Source organism: Salminus brasiliensis, chromosome 25 (genome assembly GCF_030463535.1).
Source record: "Salminus brasiliensis chromosome 25, fSalBra1.hap2, whole genome shotgun sequence".
NCBI lineage: Eukaryota > Metazoa > Chordata > Actinopteri > Characiformes > Bryconidae > Salminus > Salminus brasiliensis.
Window position 1 is genome coordinate 1,946,282 of NC_132902.1, and position 23,268 is coordinate 1,969,549.

A 23,268-nucleotide genomic window follows, 5' to 3' on the forward strand; every position below is an offset into this window, starting at 1 on the left:
GATGTTACTCTGGTATAGGTGTTGTTGCTAGGTGGTTGCTAAGGCATTGGCCGGTTGGGATCACTCTCCCCTGGAAGGAGGGCAGGACGGCCGGCTGGGATCACTCACCCAGGGGGGGACGGCTGGTTGGGATCGCATGCCCCTGGAAGGACGGCAGGGCGGCCGGTTGGGATCACTCCTCGCCCAGACGGCTGGTTAGGTTGGCATCTAGGATTCAGGATGCCTAAAGCAGGTTTGCAGGACGCGTTTGTGTCCAGCTAGTCGGGGATGGCTAGTTGAACGTGTGTGCTGAGATGGGTAGGAGAGTCCATGACAACAAAAACCACAAAATCTGTGCAGTTCAATTTTTATTTATTTATTTAAAATATTGTTTATTTGAAATAATCTGATTTTTTCTCCAGTGCTTGCCTGTTCGTCAGGCCTGGACGCTGCGGTCGCCTCTCTGGAAGTCCTCAGTACCTGGAATTAGAGCTGACTGAACAGGGAAGGGATCTGATGCTCCACAGCTACAGGGTCCTGCTCCCTGAAGCCTTCACAGGCTGCCCGACACGGACATTCCTGATGCGGCTTTAGTTCATAAGGTTTAGCAGGAAGGGAAAACAGGCAGAGCTCACTGCGGCAAGATCAGGACGTCCTGCCTGATCTCCTCTAAACAACCGGAGACACGTTCAGGTCGTCCTTTCAAAACAGATGAGGACGAGGACAACGACCAGGACGAACAGGCAAACAAAGCAAAGCGCTCAACAACATGTAGAACTGTCCTCAGTCCCCTTCACTTCTTCTTCCTGTCCTGCGTGGTGGTGAACCAGGTGTCCAGCAGCTTCTTGCTGTAGTAGATCTGCCAGCCGTGCACCTGGACGGCTATGACCATCAGCAGGTAGAGGACGGATACGGCGGAGAAGCCGAAGATGAAGCGGTACGCCTTGCCGTGCCGGTAGAGCTGCTGGGCCACGGGGAACATCTCCATGCCGCCGTAAATGATGGGCGCCATGCAGAAGAGCCCCGCGCTGATCATGGAGACCACCAGGTAGCTGATGTTGTTCCGCGGCAGCGCCATGAAGCTGACCACCGTTGGGACAATGCTGAGGAGGTAGGGGTACTCCCACTGGTACGGGCTGGCCACCACTCTGTGGGAGACCAGGTTCAGCTGGCTGACCAGCACCTGGGCCGCAACCAGCGCCCACACCGCCACATGGACCACGTTCAGCTTCTTGATCTCCGACTTCAGGGCCACGCTGGAGGGGAGGGAAGAGGCAGGACAGGACAAGACTGGTCAGGTTAGGGTTAAAGGCGCACAGCTGACCCCTCCACCCTTTTAAAAAAATGCTGTCCATCATGTTTGTTTGTGTTTAGAGTTTTACACTGGAACCACAAAGCTGACGGGGGCACATTTGCCTCGAACCACATGCAAAACACATAAACGCACCCATTCTATGTACGTCTCTAAAGCTAAAGTGCTTCGTTCGCTACGGACAAAAGTATTGGGACACCTGCTTATTCACTGGTATTCAAGGACATTAAAAAGAGTTGATCTTGCTTTTGTTGGAGTGACCGTATGTACTGTCCAGAGATTCTGGAGGAGCATTGCATTCAGCCACAAGAGCGTTAGCAAGGTCAGGATGTTGGATGATGATAATGATGATGATGATGATGATCATGATGATGATCAGCACGCCACCTCATCCTATCCAAAAGTACTGGATGGAGCACCACAACAACATCCATCATTCCAGACAACACAGTTCTTCCACTGCTCCACAGCTTCTCAATGCTGGGGGGGCTTTATATACACCCCTCTACTAGCCCACGCCTGGCATTACTAGGCAGCATGGTTGATCTGCTCCTGCAGAGAGTCCTATTCTATTGGCAGTACTTCTCTACAGGGACTAGACTAGCTGTGTGTATCAGCAATGGGTGCAACCTGAAGTAGCCGAATGCATTCATTAGACGGGGTGTCCGCAAACATTTGAACATGCAGAGTAGTTCATTGGCTTTTGCAAACTCAGTGGGATGCAAATTCTAGCTAATTCTTCTGACCGATAATCGACCACAGGCTCCTGAGCAGCAGAGCTCACAGAGCACATGCAGGAGCCCATCATCACCATCAGGGAGATTCATTCATTATTAATTTAAAAATTTATTCATTAAATTTCTCTACATTTTTGGAACTTTTCATTTTGTCAGGCGTGGTCTGTGGTTTCCTACCAACTGTAATTATTTTTATGTATTATCTTTTTTCCTGCTTGTAAAAAATTTTTTTTTTACATCATTTATAATTGATAGAATTATCTGACTGTCAAAATAATAATTGATATTTTGTTGGAGATTTTGTCCAAACTGAGATTTTGACTGATAATACTGGAATAATGGATTGGTTTGAGACCTGAGGATTTTAATTCATGACCTAGTTTCTTGGGACTGTCAGATTTCATTAAAATAATAATATAATAATATAAATAACAACATAAATAATTGTATTATTTATTAAATAACAAATAAAATGTAATAAATAAATTAAAATAATAAAAAAACATTTATAATAATAAATGACTAATTTAATCAATATGATTTATTGTTTATTTTTGTATATTAAGATTTTTACACACACACACCTCATCTGATAGTGTGAAGCCACACGTTCCCGGTGCTGAAAGTCACTCCCATCTGTCCCAGTAGCTCTTGGTCCGGCTCGTGAAGCCATAGCAGCCCTAAAACACAGCGCACACACACACACACACACACACAGAGAGATTTCTGGTTAAGTAATAGACCTTCAATGCTCACTTACAGAAGCCAAGATATCTATCCAGTATGAATCTGCAAAGTGTGTATGTTGGTGTAGGTTTGTATTCAGTGCTTTATGAGGACCAACTGTGCTTGTTCACTGGCTTATGGGAACCGAATATGTGTGTGTGTGTGTGTGTGTGTGTGTTAAGAGCTTCATGGGGACTGGAACTAATTGTGTGCATGCCTATTGAGCACTTTATTGGGAACACATGTGTATTTGGTGCTTTATGGGGACTGAATGTGTGTGTGTGTGTGTATTTGGTGTGTTCTGAGGGCTGTATATGTATTTAGAGCTTAGTGAGGACCAGATTATTTGTGCATTTGTATTCCGTGCTTTATTGGGACCAGATGTCCTCAGAATGGAGGATATTGGGATGTCGGGGAGGGGGGGGGTCACTTGGGTGGTCCCCTTTTTGGACGTAATACGAAAACTTTTCTTAGAAGACGTAAAAGGGGTCAGGGCTGATGTTTGGGTTGCCACGGTTATGGTCAGTGCACGCTCATAGAGACGGCCATGGAAATGACCCATTAGGATAGGAATACGTGTGTGTGTGTGTGTCTGTAATTTTAAAGGGGAATTACCAAATAGGAGAATTATACACACACACACACACACACACATATATATATATATATGGTGCACTAAACCATTCATCTCTTTAGACGTCTGGTTCCATTCACCACCACTATGAACAAATCTGATTGGGTGGGGTTTCTCCAAAATGAAGCACTTCACACCCAACCATTCTACATGACTTTGCTTACATCTTAACCAAATAATAATTCAGATAATTTTAATAAATCAGTGAAATTCCCCTTTAAGGACAGTCCGAACAAGCTAGCTAGCTGCGTCAGGTCGAACTCCGCTCGATCGTCAGGTCGAACTCGATAGAAGCTCGATAATCGGTTACTCTGACTGGAAAATAAATAAAATTATTAAAAAAATATTACATTAATTCAGTAAGCTTTTCTAATTGGAATTAGAAGGAAATTAACACGTAAAAACAAATTACGAACTTTAAAAACGTAGAACAGAAAAAAGTTTGCATAAAAAAAATTATTATTTAAGTATTATTAAAATTACCACCTCACACATTTACAACTATTATAAAACTACGAAATAAATTGTATTGTATTTAAATATATATATAATTAAAAAAAAGAAACTAAAAGTTCAAGTTTATGGTGACGTTTCAGTGACGAGACCAAAGCTCGCTCGCTAAGCTACCTGGCTAACGGTTCCGGCTGTGACTGAAAAAAGGCAGAAAATGAGCAAATAACCCGATAAATAAACCATAACACGAAGGAATAAAGTGCACAGTATACTTCTGAAGACCTTTTAAAAATGAGACAAAGTGTTAGTGCATATAAAAAGTTTACGTTGAGGTTTTACGGCGAGAGCGGTGCTAAACTGCTGGAAAGTTAGCTAGCGTTAGCTAACGGCTTTAGCCACGTAAACACAACAAGCCCGAACCCGCCGGGAGAAAAGGGAGACCCGAGCTGAACAGCGCTGAAACCCAGCCGCTGACTCCGCTGGGAGGTTTGGGGGAAGGCTGCTTACCTCGAAGCCTGGGGGAAGCGCGGTGAATCGGTCAGCGCTGTGGAGCCGAGTGCGTCTTCCTCCCCGGTTCCCTCTCTCGCTCGGTTAGTTCAGTACCGCCACCTTCGGCCTGGGGACTGAACCGACTCTCCTGCTCCCACCCCCCGGGACTTCTGAGCACATGGGTCGACCCAGAACACAGTACCAGGCTCTAGGATGCTCAGGTAGGGCTCTAGGCACCAGGCTCTAGGATGCTCAGGTAGGGCTCTATGCACCAGGCTCTAGGATGCTCAGGTAGGGATCTAGGCACCAGGCTCTAGGAAGCTCAGGTAGGGCTCTAGGCACCAGGCTCTAGGATGCTCAGGTAGGGATCTAGGCACCAGGCTCTAGGATGCTCAGGTAGGGCTCTAGGATGCTCAGGTAGGGCTCTAGGCACCAGGCTCTAGGATGCTCAGGTAGGGCTCTAGGCACCAGGCTCTAGGATGCTCAGGTAGGGCTCTAGGAAGCTCAGGTAGGGCTCTAGGCACCAGGCTCTAGGATGCTCAGGTAGGGCTCTAGGATGCTCAGGTAGGGATCTAGGCACCAGGCTCTAGGATGCTCAGGTAGGGCTCTAGGCACCAGGCTCTAGGAAGCTCAGGTAGGGCTCTAGGCACCAGGCTCTAGGATGCTCAGGTAGGGATCTAGGCACCAGGCTCTAGGATGCTCAGGTAGGGCTCTAGGATGCTCAGGTAGGGCTCTAGGCACCAGGCTCTAGGATGCTCAGGTAGGGCTCTAGGCACCAGGCTCTAGGATGCTCAGGTAGGGCTCTAGGCACCAGGCTCTAGGATGCTCAGGTATCTACAGGACCCAGGGGTGGAGGAGGTGCTCATCCAGTGATTTATTAAATTGAGGAAATATATATATGAAAATTGAAGGAATTCTTTGTTTGAATAAAATAATGAATTCTCATTATTTATTAAATTTAGAGAACAGTGTATTAAATTGTGGAAACATTGTATTGAGAATATGGATTAAACTGAGGGAATTCATTGTTAAATAATGATAACGTATCGTTAAATTGATGGAACAAATTATTAAATGTAGAAAATGCTGTATTAAATTGAAGGGATGCTTTATTCAATTACGATAATTTTATTAAATTTAGAGAATGATGTATTAAAACCTCTTAAATTGAGGGAACAAATAGTTAAATCATGGTAATATATTGTTAAGAGGGAACAATTTATTAAATTTGGGGAATGATTTTATAAGCTGAGGGAAAGCTTAATACATCGAGGGAACAGAATTTTTAATTGTTAAGTTCAGGCAATTATTTATTAAATTAAAGGAAATATTTATTTAATCAAGTGACCATTTTATTGAATTGGGAATGATTTATTAAGTTAAGTAAACGGATAATAAATAGAGGAAAATTTTGTAACTGAGGAAACGAATTGTTGAAGTTGAGGGAACAATTAATTTAATTGGGGAAAACGCTTTATTAAACTGAAGGAATGCTTTAATAAATTGAGAGAAAAATGTATTCATGTTGAGGAAACTATTTTTTATTAAATTAAATTAAGAAATAAAAAATATTGTTTTAAATGTCTTAAAATATTATATTTCTATCTTTGTCTACATTTATAGAACTGGGAATGATTTATTAAGTAAATGGATAATAAGTTAAGGAAATGTTTTTAAATTGAGGAAATGAATTGTTAAGTTGCAGGAACAATTTATTTAATTAAATTAAATTAAATCTAAAAAATATTGAAAATATTAAAATATCATATTTCTATCTTTTTCTAAATTTATAGAATATAAATATAATATAGTATTGATACTTTAATAATATAGTATAATACAGTAGTATAGTAGTATAAAACATATTTTTAAATAAAGATTTCTCGTTTGTGAGATTAGCATATTAGCGGCATCAGAATGCCTGCAAGTTATTATAAGGAAATGCATATTTGCATATATTTAAATAAATGAAATGAATAAATAAAAACACACACGCAAGCTGTAGTCGCTCGGATTTTATTTACAAAACAAAGCTGACATTCAAAATGCCGTCCTTCGCTGTTCAGTCGACTGTTTTAGCACCATTGTGAAAACGGCAGAACACTGAATAACGTCATTGGTTTTATGCCCCACCTTGATTTTGATTCCAGCACATATACAAATTCAGGCGCTCAGTAGTAAAACAAAAACGAGAGGAAAAAAAAAAAACTAAATAAATTACAGAGAAGAAGAACCCCACAGAAATCCTCCCAGCATCGACCTCTGCCTAGGTGTAAGTGTGATGGCCTGCGATGGCGCAGAATGCCCCTGGGCTGGTATTTTTGGTAGTTTTCTGCCAGCTGAGGGACGTATAACAGCACAGACACGAATTATATACACATATACACATTTCAGACGTACCTCCGTTTGTATCAGCCGACCTTGTTTGCTCATTGTGATACGTATGAAAAGCTCTTTCGGATATGTTGACGGTGGTGAATCTATGGTTTAGGCAAAGGCACTGTAAACAAAGTGTAAACTGTAGCGTATAGGTTGTAAGACTGAGAGTATAGTTAGCTGGTGTATAAACAAACGCGGTAATTACGGTAATAACTGGACGTCGCCTGTTACGAGGACTCGTAGGTACTGTGTAATGTACGTAGTGGTGAATATTACCCCAGTCATCAGCACGTATGGATTGTGTAAATGCGGCCTATATGCGACCCAAGACAGCTTTGGATATGGCTAAGAGCGTAACGTCATTCAAAAAATGTATGGCTTATCATCAAACCGAGACACCCTCCGACTAGCATTTAGTCTATTAGGACTCCCCGCTACGTAGAATGACCCTGATCAGACCTTGACTTTCCCATTTGAACCAGTTGAAGACCAGTCAATTATGCAACGTCATCAGCTCGTGAAGTCTACGTCACCAAATACTGACGGCACACACATGCAGTTTATATATTTATATGTAAAAGTTGCGGTTCCTTCCCCCAACGACCGGAGCCATGGTCGATTCGGACACTTTACATCGGATACAATAAATATCCCGAGAACGACGAGTGGACGTATTGACCAGCATAAAGTCCTGCAGCTTGGTCCGATGGCAGCTGAATGTGAACAGTGTCTCCAGACTGCAGGGGGAGCACTGCACTCCCTGACGCTTGATCCAGGAAACTTTTCTTGTACTCGTCGTACGTGTACATGACTGGCTCATTGTTCCTGTGCAGAGCCACCCATACGTTGGCTCCTTTGCAGTGGACATGGTATACGAAGTAATAAATTCCAGGTATGCTGCAGGTGAAGACGCCGGTTTGGGGGTTGTAGTTCTGGTTGCCGTTGTGCAAGACCTTGTTGAAGACCACTGGGGTGCCCACACGAGGGAACGGTGTTGTTAGCTGAGCAGTAAATGCAGGCATCTCGAGACCGTTCCTTCCAAATTGTCCTCCAGGCTTGACTTTTTTGTATCCTGATTTGGCCCCATCCAGACCTGGACCGCTCTCAGGGAGAATCGTGACAAGACCAGGAGGCTGACTAGGGGGCCCTGGTGGACCAGGAGGACCAGGTTGGCCAGGCATTCCAGGTTTACCAGGAAGTCCACCAGGTCCAGCTGTCCCCGGTGGACCCATTGGGCCTGTAAGTCCTGCTTTCCCTATACCTGGTGGTCCAGGTTTCCCTGGTGGACCATAGTCCCCTTTTGGGCCTGGAGGTCCAGGAGGCCCAATTGGTCCGCTTGGTCCCATTAGTCCAGGAATTCCTATTGGCCCTTGATGACCTTTCTCCCCATGAAAACCACCCTCACCCTTTGGTCCAGGCTTCCCTGGTGCCCCAGGAAGACCAGGTAGCCCTTTATATCCATTTTCACCCTGAGGCCCTAAGGGTCCAGGTAAGCCTCTTGGTCCTGGTTGACCACCTTCTCCTGGGAGCCCAGGCTTTCCTGGAAGTCCAGGAGGTCCAGGTTCACCTTTTGGGCCGTAAGGCCCTTTGGGCCCAACTGCACCACCCTCTCCCTTTGGTCCAGGGAAACCAATACCTCCTGGGGGTCCCATGAGACCTGGTGGACCAGGGACACCACCATGACCAGGTGGGCCAATAATTCCAGGAAGTCCACCATGACCCTTCTCGCCCTTTTGGCCTGGGGGGCCAGGTAAACCACCATGTCCTTTGTCACCTTTAGGCCCAGGATATCCTGGCTTCCCAAATCCAGGTAAACCTGGTCCCCCTGGAAAACCAGGTGGACCTGGCTCTCCTTTTCCTCCTGGGAGACCAGGCTTTCCTGGCAAACCATCTAAACCAGGTTTACCGATACCTGGCAGGCCTTGTGGCCCAGGTTGTCCTTCGTCACCAGGAAGTCCCCCCAACCCTGGCTCTCCGGGTGGACCTGGTTTACCAGGAGCTCCAGGTACCCCAGGAAGTCCATTTAGTCCTGGCTTGCCCACTCCTGGTAACCCTCCCGGACCTGGTGGCCCAGGGGGGCCAGCTGGTCCCTTTACACCTGGTAATCCTGGAAGGCCAATTCCTTTATCACCTTTATGTCCAGGAATCCCAGGAATCCCTGGAGGACCCTTATATCCGGGCTCTCCACGCAGCCCAGGGTTTCCAGGTAGTCCCTGTCCACCTGGTTTAGACAGACCTGGTAGCCCATGTGGTCCTGGAAGACCTGGCGGTCCTGGCAATCCTACTGGTCCCGCTCCGCCACCTGGCCCCTGTTCCCCCTTTGGGCCTGGCAATCCAATCCCTCCGGGTTTTCCCGGCATCCCTGGCATACCAGGTTTTCCAATTCCAGGATACCCTTGAGGGCCGGGCAGGCCTGGTTTCCCAGGGGGTCCTGGGATGCCATGGCCTGGTAGACCAGGAGGGCCTTGAGGTCCGGGAGGCCCTACAGGGCCAAGCTCTCCTGGGGGCCCTTTCTCGCCTCTGGGAATATTTTCGCCTGGGGAGACAAAGGTAATATCTTAAGAACTAGCGATCTGTACGGAAACACGGATGGATGGATGGATTCGGAAATCTCTTCGGAATTCCGTAGTACTATTATTGTAAATCTGATCAACTTAAATGAATGAATATCATACATTTTACCTCTACATTTTTCCTAAATTATACGATTTGTCCGGAATGTAAATTGTTGTGAGGCTACCCCTGTAGAGGTCACACCACTCAGCGATTCCTAGATAGCTGTTTGTTTTGGCAAAGGCAATGCGCATTTTCATAGCAGCTGCTTTTGAAATGTGAGAGGCAGTTATGAAGTGTTTTAAATGGCATTAGCACGTCAGGGAGATGAGAGGTAACCACCTCGTGTCATTCACACTGATGGGGATCTGGCAAGCTGCGAGAAACTCTGTCAGATAGAGTGTTAGCATTGGCAGCTGTCCCTTATACAATCCGTTAAATGTTGGGTTGAGTGCTGGCCAAGATGTGGGGGACAAGCCGAGGCATGTGGGCTGACTCACGCTTGTACCGTACATCCTCAAAAGCATAAAATCTGCACGAGTGGTCTGACGACAGGTCAGTAACTTGACCAGCATCTCGTCCAAGCATGTCCCAGCCATGTACAGTGGAATTCAGTTCATTGTAATAGTAAGGAAAGGTGGTCAGTTAGACTTGCGGTGTGATCCTACATATTCTAGAGCCAAACCGGTCCAGAAGGTCCAGAAGGAACGTCAGACTGATAGCCTGTGGGGAAAGGCAGAGCTGCTATTTCCCGTGAGGCCGGGGTGGCTAAGAAATTCCGAAAGATTTTCAACAACCATCACATTCCAGTGTCTTTCCAACCTGGTAACGAACTGGGACAGAAATTCAAATATGCGCAACCCTACGACCTAGATCTACCTAATTGCAGGGCGCTTCCTTGGGCACCACCCTACGAGACAAGGCGACGCAAACTTTCGCATGTTATTGTGTTCATACCTTTGCCCAGACTGGGCTTGCCCTTCTGCAGAGGCATCTGCGGCTGTTCCTTTCCATAGTGCGGCAGCACAGGCATCTCGTTTCCGTACGGCAGATGAGGCAACTCCTTCCCCAGGTACTGCTGCTGGGGTATCCCTTCCTTGCCTAGAGGCAGGTGAGGTAACTGCGGCAGGGGTTGGTGTTGCTGAGGCAGCTGTTGGGGCACTTGCTTGTGCCCATAGTACGCCCCTGCTTGAGCGCCATGCAAATGCAGGAAAAGCTGCACCACCAAGGCAAGGCCATGGACAGAGTGGAGAGACATGGCTATGTCCTGCAGAGTGGAAGAAAGGACAGAAAACATGAGACCTGCATACTTTTCCAATTTAGCATTTGGCAAGTTAGCCTAAATCCGCTCTAGGCCTAGCATTGGAGCTATGAGGTTAATCCAGCTAACATGTATTGGAAGCTGATACCTACTAGCTTAGCACTTTGCACTTGCCTGAAATGGTGTCGTTCTGTTAGGTATGCTGCCATCTGGTGGCTGAAGGCTCTCACTATTTATTTTTTGGTTTGTTTGTTCTCGTATACCCGGCTCCGACGCACCGGCTAGCAGACGCCAGCGCCGGCCAGCGCCGCACTCTTGTGATGTGGGGGATAGCGCCATCTACCACTATTTGTTAGCTACATTAGCTTTATGCCCCACTGCAAAACACTGAGGCTAGCAGAGATAAGGGAGATTTAAGGAAAGATCAGCAGCCGGAGTCTGAGGGAGCACAATCGGCCATGCTCTCCACGGGTGGGTAGATGACGCTCTCGCTCCCCTCGTCACTCTTTTAAATGTCCTTTATTTTAGCCCAGTTATTGAGTTGAGTGTGGGTGTGTCCACATCAGAAGCCCCACCCCTTCCCTGCCCACTTCATACTGAGGCAGCACCCGCATGGCCCCCTAAAAGGTTGCTCTAGGAATAAAAGATGATATATTAGAGACTGTGGGGCGTACCGAGTGTGTACCATGTATTCTCCCTGAAAGCTTGTCCCTGATTGGACATTAAATCTAAATTTGAAACAGCTGCGAAACAGATGTGACGAACTGCCCCGGACATTCAGGAATGCCAGAGGAGCGTCCACCAGCAAGCCAAGACGTCCAGCACTGTAGAGAAAAAGGACAAACTCGTAAGGATTAGTCCTGTGAAAGCGAGGCATCACAGTGGCACAATGCCTGGTCATGTCCATGCATATTCGCTATGCTAATGAGCGGGACGCTCATCATTCGTCTGCTTGTTTACTGCCTACCTACCCATTCAAACCACCAACTCCCTCACTAGCACTAGCCGAAACATCAGTTTAAGAGTGATAAAGGGCAGAAAGAGCGCCATCTACCCACCTGGAGAGAGCACAGTCAGTTGTGCTCCCTCCGACTCTAGCTGCTGATGGCGAAGCAGCATGGCTCGGCATTCGAACAGGCCTAGGTGGTAACGGGACGGCTTAGCCGCTCTCAGCTTTTGAATAAAAGGGAAGCATCCTTATTCCCTATGCTGACTCAGCGGCGCGAACACTGGGAGTGCAGTATCGAGAATAATAAACAGCCTTGGTTTCGTGGCAGACATCACTACTTCTCAGTGGGGTGGTTAACCATCACTCAAGATCTTTTACATGGCAAAGCTTTTTATTCGATTGTTTTATTGATGTTTACAGACGGCAGCCGAGTTGGTAGCGCTCGAGGAATGGCAGATACTCCATCACTCCGACATGACGGACCCGGCCGCTCTGTTCAGCCTTATAAACAGTACATTCCTCCGGATGAACCCACAGAGTCCAGTGCGGAATTCAGCACTACAAACACAGCTAAGTACAGTCATTTATCAAGGGCCACACACGGTGCACATAGCTGAGTCATAAACCAAGGCTTTTATTAGACCTCATACCGGCACGTGTAGCTTTGATGTTCACCGAAATGACATTACAGAACTCTGTATCTGTCCAGAAGTAAAGTCCAGCCGCTTCTGGACTCTGGCTAAGCCAGCTGGGTCTGGGAGGGCATTGCAAGTCATCAAAAAAAAAAGAAAAAAGCTCCCTGCAAAACCAAGGCCTGATCAGCCATAACATTAACACCACTAAATACTGTGTCCACTCACTGTCCACTGTCTCTTTTGGACACTCCTAAGATACTCGTCACCCGTCATTGGTCCAAGCTCTGCACCTGTTGCTGCACAGTTTGTGTGGCTCATCCTCTAGTAGTCCTTTGTCAGTCAAAAGTTTGTGGACACCCCTTCTACTTAAGTTTGACACAGATGTGCATATGCACTCACAGATCACACACACACACATGCTTGTCTAGTCCCTGTAGAGAAAGAAGTACCACTGCCAATAGAATAGGACCATCTGGAGCAGATGAACCTGATGAACATATTGGCACCATGCTGCCTAATGCCAGGCGTGGGCTAGAGTATGGGTATCAAGCCCATACTGTACTGATGGTGGTGCTCCAGATAATACTTTTGGGATGAGCTGAGGAGTTGGGGGTGATAAGGTGGGGTCGTGGTCATCCATCCATCCAACATCCTGGCCTCGCTAAGGCTTGACAAGTGGAAGAGTAATCACTGGTAAACGCAGGGCTTATATTGGAGAGCCTGCCAGTTTGCTAACCAACAAACTCTGTGTGTGTTTCTAGACCCACGTCAACCATTTCTGCTTCCAGACAAAGAAGGAAATCTACCAGGTAACTGACCAGGTTTCGCAGGGACCTGGCATGGTAGCATGGGCTCCCATACAACAACAGTAGACGTACAAGCACCCCTACCAATGCAGCTCCCTCATAGCATCTGTTCTGAGGCTGCATTGGTAGGGTGCTTGTACATCTAACTAGCATCCTGGTGAGTTATAATTCATGTTAGACATTTCCTATAGAACCACACTGGGTCAGAAAATCCATTTTTCAGCCAGATTTCACCTAAATATGCACAAACTGTTGTTGGATGGGAGCCCACACTACCATGCTAAGCCCCTGCGACTGTTTTTTAAAGGGTTTAAGGGCTTAAAAACAGCCTTCCTGTTCTCTTTTTCTGTTTCATGGAAATGGAAATCACCAGTGCAGTGCAGACGACGCAGATATTTTCCAGAAACCTACAAATTCTTCACCGATTATATAGGCGGAGCTGTGTCCGAATATGTGTGTGTGTGTGTGTGTGTGTGTAAATTCCAACTTGCTCTGGAGTCACTCATTTAACACAGTTTTTTTACCTCAACTCCTGGAGGCAAGCACCGCTGCACACATCACTGCATTCCCGGCCCTCGCACAGCTGCTTCGACTTGAAAATGAAAAGGAAAAAACGCCGGGGAGAACGCTGACCAAACAGCCGGACCAGAGCTTCAGCCCGCAAACTGCTCGCAGGAAGTGTCACGAGCTGTGATTTTCTTAGTCCTTAACACTGATGCTAGTGTTATTCTTAGTGCAGTGCCCAGATTACAGCTTTACCCGTCATCTTCCCAGACGCCTCCGAATCTGAGGCAACGCAGCGCTGTGGCAGACTCCAACCTCTGGCTCAGCTTTGCGTGTTGAGCTTTACCAGCCGTGGAAACACTCTGACACCTCATTCGCAGCGAAAATAAGCACTTGTAAACGGCGGGGATCTGAGCAGGCCTCCTTAGCTTCTCTCGTTCGCTTACCTTCTGACTTTTGTGACAGCGAGCGATGATCCGGGCAACGAGGCAACAAACTAAACAAGCAGAAAAGACCAAGAGGACCTTCCAGAAGTTCATTTTCAGCTTGGTCGATGCTATGCTAATACGCTAACCATGTAGACGCCCTCGTAAAATCGAACGTGCAGTCGTCTCCTTTACCCCTAAATGGAGGCGAGTCACAATGGCTGCCTGAAGGTGGCGTCTTTAGTTCTGCTAAGCGCTAACGTAGCTAACATGTAAGCCAGACGTTATTACACGATTACTTAGCGTGGTGCTAACCGCATGTTCGATGGGATGTCGGATTTACCAAGCTCCACGCAAGGGAACCTCCTCAACTGGTGGGATTTCTTACTCGGAAAAGTCAAAATCCAAGATGGCGGCTACTTTAAGCTGCACCCATTGCTGACATGGATGTGCACATGCACATACACACACACATATAACACACAACACACAGCTTTTCTACTTCCTGTGAAAAAATACTGCCAAAATAATAGGACTCAACATGAACCTGTTGGCACCATGCTGCCTAATGCCAGGCGTGGGTTAGAGGATGGGTATACGCCCCCATCCCAGCACTGAGCTGTGAAGCAGTGGAAGGAACTTTGCTCTTTGGAACGATGGATGATGATGCCACCATCCAATACTTTTAAGATAAGCTAATTAGGTGGGGAGGTGAGGTGGTGGTGGTGGTGGTGTTGGTGATCATTATCCAACGTCCTGACCTCACTATCTCTTGTAGCTCTTGTGGCTGAATGCAGTCAGATCCTCACAGCAATGCTCCTACTCCACAATCTAGCAGAAAGCCTTCTTCCCTGGACGGGATAGAGAGACAGTTACTCCAACACAAGCCGGAGAAACTCCTTTTTTAATACCCTTGATTTCAGCGTCCCAATACTTTTGTCAAAAATTGCATTCATTTTTCCCCTAGACATGCCCTTAAAAAGGGCATGATGTCGACTACTGGATGCCGACTCTACTTCAGCATCCTGATAGCGAGATCATTTCTCCTCAGGGGGAACTTTTTACTGCGCCTTTGTGGACTGGAACAGTTCGCGGCAGGCCGGCCGGCCAGCCGGTGATTTATGAAGGCCACTCTGTTCGCCGGCCGATCAGATTTCCCTCTTTAACGCGGGGAAGACGAACGAGCCGCTCTCGCGTTCAGACAGCGAGTTAATCACGTCCTTCAGAAGCGACGCGAGCGCAAACGGGTTTATTTGCAGTGCGGGACACACGTGCTGCCCGGTAACCTGACCCGGGAGCCGACCCAAGAACGGCACGGACGCGCCGAGGGCTCAAATTCTCCTTTACGAGATTTGAAAGGAATTAAGGAAAGTAGCCACCTTAACCGGCCTCCTCCTCCATCATCTTTTGCCATAACATTAAAACCACCTGCCCCGATAAGCTAATAGACCATTCGACCGTGGTTAGGACGCCACAAGACCTCTGAAGGTGTCCTGTTGTATCCGGCATCGAGACTAACGCTAGTCCTGTTGTGAAGTTGTGAGGCGGGACCTCCATGAGCACCAGTGAGCCTTGGTCGCCCATGACCCTGTCCACCATTGTCCTTCCTTGGAGCACCTTTTGGTAGTAGGTACTGACCACTGCATACCGGGAACCCCCCACACACAAAGGACCTGCCAGATGTTCTGACCCAGTCTGACTCGTCTAGAAACATCAAAGACTTTGGTTCACGTCAAAGTGTCTTAGTTTGTCCTTCTTCAACACGTCCATCACCTTCGAGAACCAACTGTTCCAAAACCATGCGATGAAGTCATCATATTGGAGCGTTTCTATTGGTCCGTTCATCATGAAACGTCGACACAATGTGTGAAGAACAGGTTCACAGTGTGCCGGGTTACAAATCGGCAACACCGGAGAGACTGGAGGCATATGATATATAAATTGACAAAAGTATTGGGACACCTGCTCAGTCTTTGTATCTTCTGAAATCAGGAGTTGATCCTGCTTCTGTTGGAGGAACTGTCTCTACTAGATTTTGGAGAAGGAGCATTGCTGTGAGGATTTGATCGTATTCAGAGTTAGTGAGGTCAGGGTGATGGTGAGGGGGGATTTCTACCCCTCTATAAGCCCACGCCTGGCATTATTAGGGAGCATGGTGCCGAGAGGTTCCTCAATGTTTATCTGCTCCAGAGAGTCCTATTCTATTGGCAGGTGGGCTCTGGGGTACATGCTAGGCTAACAGATAAACCCATGAGACCATCTGTTTTTATGCATTTCTCGCTAACCTAGATAGCAGACCATTCTGGGCCAAATACATCCCTGTTAAGGCACTTATGGGACAGTTATGGCAATGGTGCATGTGTAGTGGGCCAAAACCGGGCCCGGCTGTTACTGTGTTCTGGCACTCGCTTTCGGGTGAAGTCATCGGTTTCGTTCTGGGGTGGTATGGCAGTGTAGGCAGCTTAGGGCCTGACAACATGCCCCCATATTTACCTTTGCCTTAATGTGGGAGACTGGGGTTCGATTCCAGGTCTGGGTGGCTATGCTGTGCTACACCAATAAGGGTCCTTGGGCAAGACCCCTAACCCTACATTGGCCCACCCCTGTAGTACGAGTGCTCTGGATAAGAGCGTCTATGTAAATGTAAAGGACAGTGGCAGCTTGCCCCGGGTATTGAAACCCACAACCCTGTCATCAATAACCCAGTGCCCTGTATATATGTTTATTTATCTGTTATTATTATTAATGTGAATATTAATAATAATAATAATAATAAGCCTGTGTTTCAATGTCTTCACTCATGTTTTTTTTTTTTTTGGCAGGCCCGGCTGTTTCTTTCAGTGGGCCAGTAGGCCTCAGCAGGCCTCACAGCAGCCTGTGAAATTCTCCAGCTGATTTGAGTCCGAATGTTTGAGTCCTTCAGCCGGCGCTGTGGTCAGCTGTGCCCACTAGAGGGCGCTGTTACTCTCAGCTGCAGCAAAGGCAACACTGCATCTGGCACTGGATCTCAGGTTAACAGAGTAACAGGGCTACAGTGCACTCAAAGGTAGGTAGCACAAATTCTACATAGTCTAATAATAATAATAATAATAATAATAATAATAATAATAATAATCATAGAAAAAAATGAGTTATTAGTTATTTAATGCAGCTCAATTAGCTTTACAATACAAAGCAAAAACATAAACAATAATAATTATTATTCTTCATCAGCTATTTAATGCAGCTCAATGAGCTTTACAATACTAGGCAAAAACATCAATAATAATAATAATAATTATTTATTAGTTATTTAATGCAGATCAATGAGCTTTACAATACTAGGCAAAACCTTCAATAATAATAATAATTATTATTATTTATTAGTTATTTAATGCAGTTCAATGAGCTTTACAATACGAAGCAAAAACAGCAGCAATAATAATAATGACTATTATTTATTAGTTATTTAATGCAGCTTAATTAGCTTTACAATACAAAGCAAAAACATAAACAATAATAATTATTATTATTCATCAGCTATTTAATGCAGCTCAATGAGCTTTACAATACGAAGCAAAAACACCAATAATAATAATAATAATTATTTATTAGTTATTTAATGCAGTTCAATGAGCTTTACAATACTAGGCCAAAACATCAATGATAATAATAATTATTATTATTATTGTTTATTTCATGCAGCTTAATGATGTTACAATACAAAGCAAAAACCTCAATAACAATAATAATAATAATAATATTTTTTTTTATTATTAGTTATTTCATGCAGCAATAATAATACTTTAATAGTAATAGTAAATAGTAAATAAAAATACTTTATTAGTCATTTAATGCAGCTCAATGAGCAAAGCAAAATAATTATGATAATAATAATTGAATTAAATGTATTCACAACATTTTTGGAAATTAATGTAACTTTAACAGAGAAAATTGATGAATTGTTGTAAACAAACTACTAATAAACTCATCAATCTTATGTTGACTGAAAAGGTCTGTTTGTTTCTGTATTTATTATTAATATTTAAGAACTGCATTTTTAAAATCCCTGTTCTTTATGATGTTTCTCTTCCTGTTTGTTGTTACTTATGTGAAGCATGTTGAAATGTAACGTGGGATATAAATAAACCAGCCTTGCCCTAAATATATGAATCCATCATTAACAGCATGATTTGTAGTGACACAATAATATTCATATTTTCATCCTTTCATGCATTTCTATTTACACCAAAACAAGACTGTGTGTGTGCCGTTAAGATTAGCTTCCCCCTCACATATTTATCCTGGTAAATTTTGTTGTTTGGGTTTATTAGTTCATTTTTTTTCAATTTCCGGCTGCGTTTTATTAAACGTAATTAATGAACTGTAGAGAAACTGATGTAAGAAGGTCCTTTTCATGAAATATTCCACCCTGTTACCTTCGGGGGTGTACATAAAGCCCCCTAGCTTTGAGCTGTGGAGCAGTGGAAGGACTGTGCTCTCTGGAATGAATCCAGGTTGCTGAATGCAATCAAATCCTCACAGCAACGCTCTAAATCAAAGCCTTCTTCTTCCCTGGACAGTAGAGACGGTCGGTTTCTCCCAACAAAATGTTTCAATACCCTTGATTTCTGAAGAAATGAATGAATGAATGAATGAGCAGTGTCCCAATACTTTTGTCCATCTAGTGTCTAATGTCTGTGGCCAGTTTGTACTGATTTCCCTCTCTACCGGTTACCCGCAGACAGGATCCACCTGGAAGAAGCTTTAATCGTCCATAAACACCTTAAAGGAACCAGAAAATCCAACTGGCCTCGGGTCAGACCTCACAGCAGCTGACCTCACCGTCCACACCCAGCCAATCACATCTGCCCCGTTCCATTAGGCCCCATTGTAGTAAAAATGCCGGTTATAGTATAAATCCACTCACCCTGAATTTGCCCCGCTGTGTCGCCTCTCTGGTCAGCCGGCACTCACTGTGAGCCAGACGCTCTCTCTGCCGGCCAGATGCCCCCGCACTGCCTGTAGCGTTGATGGATGAGGGGTCGGTCGCGGCGTTACTTTTCTCAAGTGCTTTGACCCTGAGCCGGGACTAGATCGAGTACAGGATGGCTGTGAAATGTATGGGGGACCCTCTGCCTTAAGGACTTGCGCGTAGCCGCCACCTCCGAGACCTCCAAGACACTCACTTCCATAGAAGCTGAAGTATCAACTGAAGCTTTTTACTCCAGTGTAAAGTGTAAAAGTACTGGTTTCAGAACGACTTCAAGTAGAAAAGTAAAAGTAATGTAAGGAAAACAAAGACCGAAAGCCCCCCCCCCAAAAACCCATTTCTCTAAAAGCCATAATGAGGAGAATGTTAACGATAAGTAATACCCTGGTGTCCCAAAACTTTTGTCCATAAAGTGTAGCCATTGAAAATGAAGCATTTCAGTAATATCAGCTCTATTAAAGGAGCGTCTCTGTGCTCTACTGAGCATCAACATGAGCTTCATGGAGGAAAATATGAGGAGTCGTTGTCTAGAAGTTCTGTAAAGCTGCAGAAAGTCAGACTTCAGAGGCGTGTGATCAATAAGCTTTATTGGAATGTAAATGTGGGGCTCAGTCGGGACGTTTCACTGCAGCTCTCTTGAGTCTCTGCCACGGACACAGTCTTCATACTAGACTACAGACACAGTCTGCTGTGAGCTCCTGTGAGGAGTAAAAAGTTCAGATCGTTACGTAGAAGTTAACGAAGTATTTGGACTTCGTTACTTGACAGTCCTGTTCAGAAGCCGTACAAAGGCTTTAAGGCTACGCTACACTGAAGCCTCGCACCTCTAGGAAGTCCTTGGCTCGTCTTCTGGATTTGTTGAACGTTGTAGGCCGATAAAACGCCCGGAGTTCGTCCAAAAAAAGGCCTGGACGACCCGAGGCATCGTTGTCCTGCACGACCAAACCCAGTACTGTACGAGAAAAGCCATTCATTTGAATTGCATGTCTTTAAAGACACCTATGTGTCCCCAGTGTCCTCTAGTTTTTTTTTTTTTAATCCTAGACATACTGACTGTATCGAAGGTAGACAAGGTGGACGGTTTCAGAGACACGTAGGGACATTTTTTCGAGGCTGCTATGACGCTGGGACGGCGCGTACCGCACACAAGCAACTTTTGACTGCAAACTGCCACATTGCTTCGGCCTAATGGTACAGAATCCCTTTGACCTTCTGCCACCGGAGTGTGTCTCCACATACCGATCCACCATTTATCTGTGAGAGAGGACACTTCTCAAACAGTTCCCAGACTTTCGGTTGGGGTTGGGGGGTGGGCGGAGGGTCTTCTCAGGAGGAATGGTCTCGAACCAACGCCTGTTTTGCTCCACAATTTCAGTTCAGGGGCTTTTTTCAAAGTTTGTGGACACCCTTTCTAAATTGCACCAATTGCTGACACACACATACACATGCTTGTACTACCAATGGAATAGGACTCTCTGGAGCAGGTTATGGGCTAGAGGGGTATAAAGCACCCCCCCCCCCCCCAGCATTGAGCTGTGGAGCAGTGGAAGAACTGTGTTCTCTGGAATGAGGAATGGTTGGTGTTCCATCCAACATCCAGACCTCACTACAGCTCTAAGAATAAACTTTAACAAAATATAATGAGAAAAATAAAGTAATACCCTGGTGTCCCAATACTTTTGTCCCTACAGTGTAGCCTTGCAGACCTTGCAGAGTTTAGTTCCAACCCCTTAGGAACCTGTGAATGCTGAACCTTAGCAAGGACTGGGTTCTCGGCCTCTATACGTTTCCCAGCAAGGTGTTTTTAATGGTTGCCAAGTCCATCGATATGCTGAATTCGGTCTCAGTCAGACCAGCACTCGCTTTGAAAGGCCGGGAGAGCGAGAGGAAAAAGCGAGAGAGCGAGGGAGCAGGAGGAGGGAGGAGCCCCACCTGAGGTTCATTCCTTTGGCCACGCTAATTTATTGCTCTTTTCGCATATTTGTTTTTGGAGATTCTTGTGTGATTCTACTTAACACTGACCACCTTTAGCCAAGACCCAGAGCACTGGAAAAACAGAATCTTGGGCGGAACCCCTGGCCAGAGCCTGTCTGTCTGTCTGCCTGCCTGCCTGCCTGCCTGTCTGTCTGTCTCTCTCTCTCTCTTTAGGGAATCAGGTTGAGCGATTTGTGCAATTTTCAGCGCTGAAAGAAACAGAGGAAACAAAAACCTCCGAGAACACCGTCATCCCACGGCATCCACCCTCCTCTCCAGCGCCTGTTATCCGCACCGAAAAGGGAACAGCCCTGAGTTCGGACGCCAAGGGCTCGGAGTTCACGAGGCGTATACATCGCGGGTATGAATGTAAGCATGTAAGCCCTAGATGGGGTGTCCAAATGTTTGTGGACACCCCATCTAATACATGCATTCAGTTAGGACTGGGACTGGTTAGAATGGGCAGAATATTGGCAGAATCTATTGGCACCATAGGAAGGTCTCAAGCACCAGTGTACACTTATATGTACTGTATGTATATAACAGAATAACAGACTCTCTGGGACAGATAAACATGGACCTATTGGCACCATGCCAAGTGCCAGGCCTAAGGGGGTGGGTATAAAGCACCCCCTCCCCTCCGACTGTGTTCTTTGGATTGATGGATGGTTGGTTTTGGGATGAATTGGTGAAGTGGTGAACACCCTGACCTCACTAACTGATGCAATCAAATCCTCACAGCAGTAACAGTGCTGCACCTCCAAAGATCTAGTGGAAAGTCTTCTTCCCTGGACGGTACAGACAGTTACTCCAGCAAAAGCAGGAGAAACTCTTTTTAATACCCTTGATTACAGAGGAGACGATGAATGAATGAGCAGGTGTCCCAATACTTTTGTCCATCTAATGTATTCCGTGTACTGCTTCTTGAGAACTACTCATCGGACGTGAAATCCAGCAGTAGGTCACTAGTGGTCATGAAAGAAGCAAGCAGGGCCAGGAACCGACATGGACTTTGGTTCTTCGGTTCCTTCCAAACCGAAAACACTTTGGCCGTTCTTGACCTGCTCCAGTCCCCATTGGTTGGTCAGATTCATACAGCGGAAATCTAACTCTAACATAATTACCTCGCGGTGCTTGCGCTGGATAGAGCAGTTGGCCAAACATGGACATGTCTCAGGGTGCTGCAGAGAAGGACAAAAGTATTGGGACACCAGCTCAGGGATTTGGTTCCATTCAGCAACAAGAGTTTTAGTGAGGTCAGGATGTTGGATGATGATCACCCAACCCCCCAACTCATCCCAAAAGCATTGGATGGAGCTCCACCACCATGATTCCAGAGAACACAGTCAATGCTCAATGCGGGGGGGCTTTATACCCACCCCTTTAGGCCTGGCACTTTGCATGGTGCCAATAGGTCCATGTTTATCTGCCCCAGAGAGTCCTATTCTATTAGCGGTACTTCTCTACAAGGACTAGAATGGGGTGTCCACAAACATTTGACCACATCTAGTGTATACTGTTGCCTGAGACCTTCCCCTTTAGGATCCTTTGTTTCCATGGAAAAGAAGGATGCATACGAAGAAGCCTCTGAAATAGGACACTGGTCTCTGGAATGATGGTTGGTGCTCCAGTGAGTTGAGGAGCTGGGGATGATGAGGTGGGGTGGTGATCATCAAGATCCTGACCTCACTAATGCTCTTGTCGCTGAATGCAATCAAAACCTCCCAGCAATGTTCCTCCAAAATCTAGCAGAAAGCCTTTTCTTCCCTGCACAGTAGAGACAATAGAGCAGGAGACGCTCTTTGATTTCCTTGATTTCTGAAGGGAAAAAAAGGAATGAGTAGGTGTCCCAATACTTTTGTCCAAATAACTGAGGTTTGACCCTTCAACTGCTGCCTTGTGGTAAACGGGAATGGATGAACAAGATGGGGAACGTTTCAGCCAGCCAGATGTTGTGCTACACATAGCAACAAACGAAACGATGGTGTAATTCTCTGATGGTCACCAACCGATTAAGAGTCATTCAAAAAGAACGATTCATTTGCGAGAACATCAGCGCAAACACGAGAACACACGCTTTCACACCAGTCCGAACCACGATGACAAGCGTGGAAAACATGCAAACACTCACTCACACACACGTGAATGCAAAACCACATTCACAGGCCTCGGGCAGGGACAGCGTTTCAGCACACGGCCTGCGCTCTCCCCTTCCGTGCCTGGGCCAAAACGTACAACCACAGGCGCTCTGGCCGCCTGGGCCTACGTCCACATCTCTGTTAGCACCCGGCCGCCGCTGCTACAACCGCTAGATTTCCACCTCGTCTTCAGAGCCCCAGCCTTCTGACTGCTTCCAGATGTTCCGCTCCATCCGCAATAAACAAACGAGGAGGCTAGAAGGGATGCATGAAACACTCGCTACACTGTTCGTAGCGTCGTTATCGTCGTCTGTGTTTATTTTGATAAAGCCGCTTCGTTAA

The 23,268-nt window shown here is 46.0% G+C and overlaps 2 protein-coding genes across 2 annotated transcripts in view; both read right to left on the reverse strand.

Moving 5' to 3' along the window:
* Positions 1 to 339: 339 nt before the first annotated feature.
* Positions 340 to 4,431, reverse strand: jagn1b (jagunal homolog 1b). The gene is made up of 3 exons (XM_072671439.1): positions 4,349 to 4,431; positions 2,613 to 2,708; positions 340 to 1,235 (listed from the first exon to the last, which is right to left on the reverse strand). The coding sequence occupies exons 2-3, from the start codon at positions 2,699 to 2,701 to the stop codon at positions 773 to 775; spliced, it is 552 nt and encodes a 183-aa protein (XP_072527540.1). The 5' UTR covers positions 2,702 to 2,708; positions 4,349 to 4,431; the 3' UTR covers positions 340 to 772.
* Positions 4,432 to 6,338: 1,907 nt separating this feature from the next.
* col8a1b (collagen, type VIII, alpha 1b) overlaps positions 6,339 to 23,268 on the reverse strand; it is a 24,771-nt gene continuing 7,841 nt past the window's right edge. Inside the window, exons 2-3 of the mRNA XM_072671254.1 lie at positions 10,220 to 10,529; positions 6,339 to 9,245 (exon numbers count right to left, since the gene is read on the reverse strand). Coding sequence (XP_072527355.1) covers positions 7,339 to 9,245; positions 10,220 to 10,520 — 2,208 coding nt within the window. The 5' untranslated portion in view covers positions 10,521 to 10,529 and the 3' untranslated portion in view covers positions 6,339 to 7,338. The remainder of the gene's footprint in view (positions 9,246 to 10,219; positions 10,530 to 23,268) is intronic.